The sequence below is a fragment of the Engraulis encrasicolus genome, chromosome 16 (assembly GCF_034702125.1).
Source record: "Engraulis encrasicolus isolate BLACKSEA-1 chromosome 16, IST_EnEncr_1.0, whole genome shotgun sequence".
NCBI lineage: Eukaryota > Metazoa > Chordata > Actinopteri > Clupeiformes > Engraulidae > Engraulis > Engraulis encrasicolus.
Genome location: NC_085872.1, coordinates 29262281 through 29273751, shown reverse-complemented (window position 1 = coordinate 29273751; position 11471 = coordinate 29262281). Strand labels below are relative to the sequence as shown.

Below are 11471 nucleotides of genomic sequence, written 5' to 3'. Positions count from 1 at the left end.
CCCCAGCCGCCGTATCCATGACAGCAAAACTTTGGTCTAGCAGTAGGGCGGGGCCATTAGCTCGAGCCAGATGCACTAAAGACAGAATAGGCCTAGATGTCGTTTGATTAGGCTACCTGTTCATGCTTTTATGGCGTTATAATAGAAATAGTGAATGAAAGAGTATTTTGGTATTTTTTCTCTGAAATTTGAGCTATCAGCTAAATTGTGTGAAATCCATCTATTTATGATAGCCTACTAGGCTAGTATAATATAGGCCTACACAGGACTAGAGAATGATGAGGCATAGGCCTACAAATAGCATCAGAGAATTGACAGTGGTCCCTAAACATAGTGGCCCCTAAATTTAGCTAGACACCGTTGAATTAGATATTTGCTCTGGAGTGGATGCTTTGTTTCAAGCAGACTGCCACACAACATGGAGTGGGCATTACACAATGGAGTTTGGGTTGTCAACTGTCTGGGGGAAAAATGTGACACTTAATTGTTGCAGGGGTCTTGGGGTCCTTCAGAAAATGTTGCATTTCTAAGATGCAATTTCCTAGCCTGGCTCTCACGCAGACTCTTCGTGCTTCGTGCATCTTCGTTAAACATCGTGAGCTCGCCATCGTGAGAACCAGATTAGCAATTTCCTGCATTTTAACCAAAACTTGGTCACGTTTCAACTCAATACAGAACTGTAGTTTTATTTCTTAATACGGGATGATTCCGTATTTCAAGGGACGGTTGGCGACCCTGAATGGAGTAGGCTACATCTATAACACAATTAAACTCAATCGATCAATCGATCAATCAATCAATCAATCAATCAATCAATATGCATTTATACAGCACCATATCACAACTATACAGTTGACTCAAAGTAGGCCTAATTGTCCAACAGTCACCTGATATGAGAAAGTACTCTCACACACACAGACACACACAGAGACACACACAAACAAGGAGGCACAGAGAGAGAGAGAGAGAGAGAGAGAGAGAGAGAGAGAGAGAGAGAGAGAGAGAGAGAGACTAATAAACGAAAATTTAAGTTAAAGTCCACTGTGTTGACTGTCGTCACAGGTAAAATGTCATATTTGGCATGCCTTTTTGCAATATTTGGACAATAACAACAAAAAAGACACTTACATGCATATTCATAGCAACAATAATTATATATTATAGTACTACTAAGCCTACTAATATTACTATTACTACTACTTCTACTGTACTACTACTGTAATAATAATAATAATAATAATAATAATAATAATAATAATAATAATAATAATAAAAGCGATGCCAAAATGCGAGGTGCTTTGTGTCATTTTAATTATTCATGTTTGCATTTACATTGGCCCATGGATGTGTTCCAGTGTTTTCCCATGGGTTTGTCTTTGTGACAGTGTAATAGCCAAGGACATGATGACAGAAGGGACATGAACTTCTAGGGGGGAGAACCGCAGAGGCCTGCCCGATTTCAACCCAGCAACAACCACAAAGCCAGAGCCCGTTCATAGAATAACACTTTCAGTGTGATGAACACAATGAGTAATGAATGGTTTGTGGGCTCTGAACATACTCTAAAAATGACACCATAGAAACTTTTAAAGATTCTGAACATTTGGTTTGAATTGGTTGCTGTTGTTTGGGCTGCCAACTATGAAAGAGCTTTCAAAAGCAAAAAAAACTTCAGAGATCATAAAAGAAACCTTGGAGTGTTTGACTTCTCTCACTTTTATCATTTCATTTTACAGTGAATATGTATTTAAAAAAATGAGTTGTCCAACAATTTACTGGAATAGGTGACAGTACATCACATATTTGTTATGACTTGGTAACTGGTTACCTCTGAGATTAAGAATTGATTTTCCATTGTGCTCACTGCATGAATACATGTTGCAAACAGAAGACTACTGTGTTGAACATGTCAGGGTTGGATGACAATTTAACTTTTTCTTGTGTTGACCAACAGAAACACCTGACAATTAACCTAAAATAGATCCCAAAAGTAAAATAAATAAATAAATAGTCATAACCACCATAGAATGATGTATGTCCCTTCTAACTAACTGAATAAAAAGTTGTCGTCTACTACCCCAACATGTCCACAAAAGTCTTCACCAATGCACTTTTCAGAATGGGCCCAGTGGCTCGGACAAGGAAGCAGATGGCTGATTGGTTAGTTGGTTAGCAGCATCGTTGTGCCACAGGTTACTGTGCTCTTCTTGTCGCTGGCTTCAAGAACAGCTCTGAGACATGTAATGCCACATGCATGTCCTGTCCTATCACATCTCAGAAGCTAAGATAGTGGGGCATACTCTAAGAACAGGCAAGGCAAGGCAAGTTTATTTACAGTGCCCTCCATAATTATTGGCACCCCTGGTTGAGATGTGTTAAAAGCCTTAAAATAAATTCAGTGTTTATTGCAGAAGAATACTGTCACACTGAAAATTGTAGGAAAATGTAGCCTTCAACTCAAATGAATTGTAAGAAAATAAAAAAATCCCTGACTAAAAAAGAATTATTTTTCATTAAATCACCTGTTCCACAATTATTGGCACCCTTAACAATTCCCAGGAAATAAATATAATTGAAGCATTTCTGTCATTTCTAAAGTAGTTTACAAAGTTTACCAGAGTATGTAGGAACATTTAATTAGTAATTCATCACTTCCTGTTTCCCTGGGGTATAAATATGACGTGACACCGAGGCCATTTCTCTTATCCACTCTTAAACATGGGAAAGACAAAGGAACACAGCATACAAGTGAGGCAGATGTGCGTCGACCTTCACAGGTCAGGCAGAGGCTACAAGAAGATTGCCACTCAACTGCAGCTGCCCATATCCACTGTGAGAGGAATAATTAAGAAGTTCAAAACAACTGGAACAGTGGTAAACAAGCCTGGACGAGGACCCAAGTTTATTTTGCCACCACGCACAGTGAGGAGGATGGTAAGAGAAATCAAAAGATCTCCAAAGCTCACTGTTACAGAATTACAACAAATGGTAGCATCCTGGGGTCACAAAGTCTCCAAATCAACCATCAGGCGCTGTCTACACGCCAACAAGCTGTTTGGGAGGCATGCACGGAGAAAACCTTTCCTCACTCACAATCATAAACGCAAGCGTCTGGAGTTCGCCAAGCGGTATTGGGGCTTCAACTGGGACCGTGTGCTTTGGTCAGATGAGACCAAGATTGAGCTTTTTGGCAACAAACACTCTAAGTGGGTCTGGCGTACCACGAAAGATGCGCATGCTGAAAAGCACCTCATACCCACTGTGAAGTATGGGGGTGGGTCAGTGATGCTGTGGGGCTGTTTCGCTTCCAAAGGCCCTGGGAACCTTGTTAGGGTGCATGGCATCATGAATGCTTTGAAATACCAGGACATTTTAAATAAAAATCTATTGCCTTCTGCCCGAAAGCTGAAGCTGGGTCGTCACTGGGTCTTTCAGCAAGACAATGACCCTAAACATATGGCCAAATCTACACAGAAATGGTTCACCAGACACAAAATCAAGCTCCTCCCATGGCCATCTCAGTCCCCTGACCTCAACCCCATTGAGAACCTGTGGGGTGAGCTGAAGAGGAGAGTACAGAGGAGAGGACCCAGGTCTCTGGATGATTTAGAGAGATTCTGCAAAAAGGAATGGCTGAAGATCCCTCTTTCTGTCTTTTCCCATCTTGTGAAACATTATAGGAGAAGATTAGGTGCTGTTTTGTTGGTAAAAGGGGGTTGTACAAAATATTAACACCAGGGGTGCTAATAATTGTGACACACATTATTTGATGTCAAATAATTATTTCTTTATGTGGGATTTTTTCCCCACTGAATAAATGCACTTGTATTGAAGGTTGGATTTTTCATTTTTTTTCCATTAAGGTCCCATATTATTTAGAAAAAAAATAAAATAATTGGAAGCTAAAAAACACATCTCAACCAGGGGTGCCAATAATTATGGAGGGCACTGTATATAGCGCATTTCATACACAGGTGCAACTCAATGTGCTTCACAAAGTTAACAAATGTAAATGAAGGAAACAGGGAAGAAAGAAGGAAATAAATTAGAGTCAAAAAACATTTAAAACATAAAGATAAAACATAAGGTAAAAATAATAATAAAATAAAACAAATTAAATAAACATCAAAATAATAATAATACATTTAAGCTAGGGGAAAGCATCTGAGAACAGCTTTGTCTTGAGTCTAGATTTAAAGCTTAGATTTAAAATTAGTGTCTTTGAAATTATGTAGCAAGGTACTGCTGAATATCATCAAACCACAGCCTATATAGTCTCTTACAGAATCTGTGATAAAACCACAAGGCACAGAGTGATTGAGTTCAGGAGGCCAGACACTGGTTGGAAAACTGAGTGCTGCACCTGAACAGAACCTAGATCAGATTGGGTAAATACTTGTGCATCTGATGTATTTTGGAGATATGCAGATCTATTCTATGAAAATACAGCAATACTGTAGCTGTGGCTTCTTTGTGAGTGTAGAAATCAAACAACTAAAACAATAGAGCGTGTTGGCACTAGGGCCGACTTCAGGCAACTCCACAGGCCGACAAGGATTGTTCTTAGTATAAAAGCCCTCTATTAATCCATGGGCATTGTAACAAAGGCTAAACCGCTAACCAGTTTCAACCCGCACTGGGTCTTCATCAGAGCGTCAACCTCTAAAACAATACTCTTTTCCTCAAGCTTTTCATTTCATAACAGCAGTAGTAATGTGGCTGGCTTATATGTTATAAATTACATACGTCAAAACAGTGAAATTCACATATCTGAAAATTGTTTATTTTCATCTCTACAGTTTTACACAGTAGATCATCATGGGAAAAGGAAAACAATCATTCATTCTCCCCTTATACTGATGCTAGTAACATCAGTTATGGTTTTGAGTCATTTGAACCAGAGGTAAAAAAAAAAAAAAAGTGAAGAAATGATGGCTGTCATGCCAGTCACCCTATCCACAATAAAATACTGGTGATCTACCGTGTACATCTTGAAACCGAACAACACAAACGGCTCGATAAAAACTAAAGCATTGTTTGTTTAATACAAACGTAGGTAGCACATCACTGTCAAATGAGAGTAATCCCTATTTGACTGGGAATAGTTAAACTTCCTATAAAAGGGCTGGGCTTAAAACAAATCACAGTATCTTCTTTTCTATGCAGGTTGCTTCAAAAACACTGAGTAAGATACAATTCAACTCCACAAAATAAATACAATTTTCAATAAGGCACATGGCACTTACAAACAATTAACAACAACAAAAAAGGCTGGCTGATGGCATTCCTTTGGTGCTGGTGGAGTTATTCAAGAGGCGAGCCTGTGCAGGGTGGAGGTGTATGTCCACCAAAGTGTGAAATGCCCTTCCATAACTGGGGGGTAGGGTACTAGCGGTACTACCGGTACCGGTAGGGTATTACCGAAAAGGGTATCAACTTAGGTTACATGAATATGTTCGTACTCCCAAACTCATGCCGTTTTGTCCCTTGTGATGATACAAGGCCTTGATCAAGGGATATTGTGCCCCGTCGGTACCCCTTGTTTTTACAACTGTGATGTCCACAGCTTTGCATTCTTTTCCTGTAACTCCATACGACCATATGTCCCTTTTTTGAATGGAGTTACCCACTTCACAAATGTCTTGATGCAGACCACTTGCAGTACACAGCATAATTTGCTGCTGTCTACAAACCACCTTCCCTTAAAATCTTCACTTGATCAGGCCCAACAATAAAATAAAGTGATGACCTCAGAAAACTGAGGCGCAAAATGTATAAAATGGGAAAAGACCCCCATTACTAAAAAACACTACTTGATTCTATAAATTAGAAAGTGTCAAGGACAAACGTATCAGGTGCAGTTCATAGCTATACATGACAACATTCACTTGTGGTTCAGGGCTTTCTGTTCCTCCATGGGCTTCAGCACGTAGTCTCTGTACATCGAGTAGATGACACCTACAGAGGAAAGGAGGCACAGCATCGTAAGGTATGGCATCATTGCAAGGTATACAGAACCAAACACCATTGAATCACCTTTTAACATCAATATTTATATTCGGTGCATTGAATGAACGAATATAAATATTGACGTTAAAATGACAAACACCATTGAATGTGCCACATACAGATGTTCAAATGTCAACCATACCTATTGTCATTGCTCCGACCACACAACCCTGTGCTGCTACACGCATGTGAATAAGATGGACAGACATCTTGGTGTTCCCACGACTTCTCAATTTGAGTAGTCCAAAGGCCACAATACCTACAAATCCAGCCATTCCTGACGAGGCAAAACAATAGCATCAGACATCTTAGGTGAAGTATCATCACATACAGAGGTGTAACCGATACAAGCAGAAGTAGAAGTACTCTAACTGGTGTAATTACAACACTATGATCTTACATTGTTAATACACCAGTTATTCCATTGTACCTAATAAGGTAGCTACATTTTAAGTGTACTTCTACATTATTTTTTACACCTTTGAACATACAATCACAACAGTGCATTGATGTCTACAGCATATCAATGGCCAAGGGTAACTTACCTGCAGGGACGAATGGGTTTTCTCTTGCTTTGCGCATAAATTTGGACTCATGTTCGTCATAATCCATGGTAGACATGTTGACCTTCGAATTGTTGGATCCTGCCTAGAAGATATTATCATGGCACACGTGAGAGACAGTCCCATCAGAACGATGTCTGTAACAGTGTAAAGCAAGCTACTGTCTTATTATGCAAGTTATGGACTTGCATAGAGATGTTCATTAGCATCTTTTTTTAATGACATAGCCTAAGCCTAGGCCACCTGGTTGAAACATGGTCTAACTTTAGGACACTAGCCAACTAAGCCGTGTTCACATTACTTTGCTTCAGCACATAAGGTTCTTCACCGAAGGTCAGATAAGTTTTTGTGGCCACCTGAGCGTCCCCACACTAGCTTTTGGATATATTTTCACTCCAGGCGTAGGCTACACATAGAGCTAGTCTGCCATAAGACTTTCAGTCAATGGTCAAAGAACCTACAATAGCCATGGCCATGTGAGTGTAGAGTAATCTAATTCAGGAGGTCCATTCGATAATAGGCTATGCCGGGAAACCGGGTCTCTAGAGGACTGAAACAATGTTACTACCATTGTAACACTAGGCCGTGGTAGAAACAATTTACGCTATGTAGCAGGATGTCGGCCTGACATTGTTATTAACACGTTACTATAAATGAAACTTTAAGTTGAGAGATGAGGTACTGTACTTACCAACTGTGAATAATACCGCAATGAAGAGCGCGCCTGGAGTGGACAGCCGCAAATTACGAAAGTAATGTCCTTCCTCGTGACGAAACGTGACGTATATCCAACGCAGGGGACATGCAGTGTGAGTTCTTGTAGGGCTAAATGTCACTCTACTTACGAATACAAAGCACAATACATTACTATGGTGAAACGATATACTAGCATGGCGTTGGATAGCAGTCCGTGTTTTAAAAGAAAAAGTGTGCATTTGATATATTCCGGTAAATCTGAGATGGTATACGTAGGGCAGACTCATTTTCCCAGAATGCCACGCAAAACCGAGCAAAAAAATGTTGATGTAACATCAGTAACCAGAGCCTTGCTCTGATGTAACTGGAGGCGCGGGTGATCGTAGTCATGCCTCGTGGAACAGAATGTGCTCGTGTGAATCAGACGCGCAGCTGAGAGAGCACACGAGACCAAGGCAGCCCCATTGACAGGCACAACCACTAGTTCTGGCCTAGCCTACATGGTGTAAATTGGTCCCAACAATAAAAATGTATGAGTGCTGCCAGATAGAAATTTTACATAGCAATGCACTACCTAGTCCCCGCATTGACATTTTTTAAAATATATATATTTTTTATTACAACTGACAAGAGTTGACTTCTGGACTGCGATAATCACCTACTGAACAGAGGCAGAATTTAGACTAAAGGCCAGACTATATAGGCCTGGCTCTCGCGAGACCCCTAGTGCTTCGTGCATCTTCGTTACACTTCGTGGATGACAATCCATCTGCGCGAGAGTCAGGTTAAGACTATATAGGCCTACTTGCAATCTATTAGGCCTACAGCTGTTAATGCCTCACTGTAGGCCTAGTTCAAGTTCACGTGTTATGAAACAATATGCTGAGCAATGACATGGAGGCAATGTCAGTTGTTCCGTAGGCTGTAGCCTATTTCATGCTGATGTAATATGTTTCCATTTACATGTGTTCGGAGGATCACGATATTTGGCCATAGGCTAGAGCAGTGTTTCCCAACCAGGTACGTGTACCACTAGGGGTACGCAAGCACACTGCAGGGGGTACTTGGAAAAATGAAATTTTATCAAATGCATGGAACATAGTAATAGCATAATGTAATGTAATGTAACATAGTCACATTGAGATAGAGAAAGTGATATAGAACATGAGTTCAGGGTACTCATGGCACAAAGAAAAGGCTTAGGGGGTACTCGAGACAAAAAAGGTTGGGAAACACTGGGCTAGAGATAGGCCAATGGCTGTGGAAGCATGTGGAGGGTGTACTGTGCATATAGAATTAGACAAGATGGCCATATACGCTGTAACCCAGAGGTGGGCAAACTCGGGACCGGGGGCCACATGCGGCCCGCCAAGCCATTTGATCCGGTCCGCAGAGCCTTTGCAAGATAGGAAGATAGCAAAATGGTTAAGCTGCTACCCATGACAGGGTCTTGTGGGTATGACTGAGATATGCTACTGTATTAATCTAAATTCAAAAAAGGGGCAGTCATGGGTAAGCGGATAGGGCGTCACACTTGTAGCCCAAAGGTTGCCGGTTCGACTCCCGACCCGCCAGGTTGGTGGGGGGAGTAATTAACCAGTGCTCTCCCCCATCCTACTTCATGACTGAGGTACCCTGAGCATGGTACCGTCCAACTGCACTGCTCCCTTGGGGCGCCATTGAGGGCTGCCCCCTTGCACGGGTGAGGCATAAATGCAATTTCGTTGTGTGCAGTGTGCAGTGTTCACTTGTGTGCTGTGTAGAGCTGTGTCACAATGACAATGGGAGTTTGAGTTTCCCAATGGGGCTTTCAAATAAATTTAATTACAATGGTGCGGGAATGGGCCCTGCCGTGGACAACCGGTGGGGCACTTGCCTGCCATGCGGCTGATCCGGGTTCGAATCCCGGTCCTTTGCCGACCCCTCCCCGTCTCTCTCCCAATTCGCTATCCTATCGTATCTAATGTTGACACCGGCAACTTGCCTGCGACATCTCACCCTTCAGTCAGTATACTACACCCAATGTGGCCCCTGAGCCAAAATAATTGCACCTCTGCTGTAGCCCATCAATGATTCTTAGCAGACTTTGCATATTTCAGTCACCCAATGATTATTTCATGGAATTAAACGTCAAAACATGATTGATGATTTATTTTGCCTAACAGAACACAAAATCACTGTCCCGAACAAACTGTCATTAAACACACAGAGTGAAAAGTGAATCCTTGGCTGCAGACATCTGCTGCAGTTCTCCTTGTTGACCAGGAGGGGGAAGCATAATGCTTTGTGTGGCCACCTGACCCGACATGACTCACTCAACATGTGGGTGCAATAAGGTTCCAGAGAACATACAATCTGCGGGAAACATTTCTGACGTACCGTACAACTAACCATAAGCACATTTTCTTTGCAAATAAATGTGAAGTTCTGGGACAACATTTCCAAGAATCGATCCGTCACACAGCAGGTGTAGCTTTTGCATTTTGGGCTTTTTGCCTTCCATTTCAATTACTTTACATATAGCAGACATTTTTATCCAAAGTGATTAACAAAAGACGACACCAATAGCGGTATACAAAGTGTGGGGAAATAATAAGCTAAAAAAAAGGAATGCTAAGGAATGCTGGTCATGGAGGAGTGCTGCTTCACCTTTTGTCTCATAAGCAGGTGCACTTTGGCACAATGAAATAAAGTTGCTTAAAATTATGGTCAGACTTAGCTTCAGTTGTGGCTGTTGATAAGGTCTGCCAAACTGTCTTCTTCAGAGCCGGTAAATAACTTTGAACTTTTCACATTTCCATGATATTGTCCTTCAAACATTTCCATAGTATGACTATGACATTCCTATAGAATATTATTCTACTCTATGCATAACTATCAACAAGCTATGGACTTCAATAAGCAGTCAGTGAGTTTTACTCAGACCGCAATGCAATTATTGTATGAGAACTATTAGTACCTAAAGGTAGCTCAGATGTTGCATTGGTGAGTATTGCCCATTCCTGTCTTACCCTTTCCCTTCACAACAAAATCTCTGCCCAAATAGGTTTTTTTGCCATTGTCTCTCAATGGTGGCAGGGCTGCTGACAGCTTTGGCTGGGCCCGGGACAAAGACACATGAAGGGGCCCCAAACCCAATACAATGTAATGTGGATCCAATTATGCCCCCCCCCCCCATCTCCCTGGGCCCGGGACACGAGACCCCTTTGTCCCCCCATCGGCGCCCCTGATGGTGGAATAGGATCCACCAGGGGTATGCTAAAAAATATAATTATAACAAATGAATGCAATATAGTCACATTAGGAAAGAGGAGGAGATATAGTGCATATGTACGGAAGACAAGAGCGGCCCATCTTGTAGTACACTTTTAATTCACCTTGTTATCCCGAGATAACGATATAATTAATTGGAGACCTCGAGAAAACGCAACAATTATTCCGTGATCTCGAGAAAACACAACAATTATTCCGTGATCTCGAGAAAACACAACCATTATTCCGTGATCTCGAAAAAACACAACAATTATTCCGTGATCTCGGGAAAACGAATCATTTTTTTATGATCAGCAAACAGCTGACAAATGGGTCATTCATAGGCACCACGGGAAGAGCTTTTGATGACTTCGGGGCTCTCATAGTTGCAACGCTTGTCTTTACAATGTCTGGAATAATGGATAACCTAATAAGGCAATATTTTGATTAGGGGATGACACAGGCAGAGATTGCATTAAGTCTTTTAATAAGGAATAATTTCAAAATTAGTCTGCGGCACCTCCGCAGAAGACTGGCCCGGCTTCGTCTGTACCGACGGACATATAGCGATCCAGCTGAGGTCGTAGAGTTCATCTCGAGTCTTATGAACGGACCAGGACGGCTTCATGGCTACCGTATGATGCACGCAAGGTGCCTTTTAGCTGGATTCCGTGTCAGTCGGGATGTCGTTGCGGAGATCCAGACCACCCTTGATCCCGTGGCCGTGCAGCGTCGGAAAGGCAGGAGACTGCGGCGAAGATCATACAGTGTTCCGGGGCCTAATTACATATGGCACATGGATTCATATGACAAGCTCACCCCCTTTGGCATTGGGGTGAACGGGTGCATCGATGGATTTTCGAGGTATATAATTTGGATGGAAGCAAACTCTACCAACAGCAACCCGTGCGTAATCGCAGCCTATTTTACGCAAACTGTCTCTAAACTCGG

The 11471-nt window shown here is 41.7% G+C and overlaps 1 protein-coding gene across 1 annotated transcript; it reads right to left on the bottom strand.

Moving 5' to 3' along the window:
- Positions 1 to 4756: 4756 nt before the first annotated feature.
- Positions 4757 to 7328, bottom strand: higd1a (HIG1 hypoxia inducible domain family, member 1A). The gene is made up of 4 exons (XM_063220383.1): positions 7264 to 7328; positions 6555 to 6657; positions 6152 to 6286; positions 4757 to 5958 (listed from the first exon to the last, which is right to left on the bottom strand). Exons 2-4 carry the CDS (start codon positions 6628 to 6630, stop codon positions 5885 to 5887), a joined length of 285 nt encoding a protein of 94 aa, XP_063076453.1. The 5' UTR covers positions 6631 to 6657; positions 7264 to 7328; the 3' UTR covers positions 4757 to 5884.
- Between the last annotated feature and the right edge of the window lie 4143 nt (positions 7329 to 11471).

What these genes read in the sequence shown, in the direction of transcription:
- higd1a (XM_063220383.1), bottom strand. Translation starts at nt 6,630, where the DNA reads ATGTCTACCATGGATTATGACGAACATGAGTCCAAATTTATGCGCAAA. An exon ending in AAACCCATTCGTCCCTGCAG is followed by an intron (nt 6,287 to 6,554) that starts GTAAGTTACCCT and finishes TTGCCTCGTCAG; the next exon opens with GAATGGCTGGATTTGTAGGT. An exon ending in GGTCGGAGCAATGACAATAG is followed by an intron (nt 5,959 to 6,151) that starts GTATGGTTGACA and finishes TTTCCTCTGTAG; the next exon opens with GTGTCATCTACTCGATGTAC.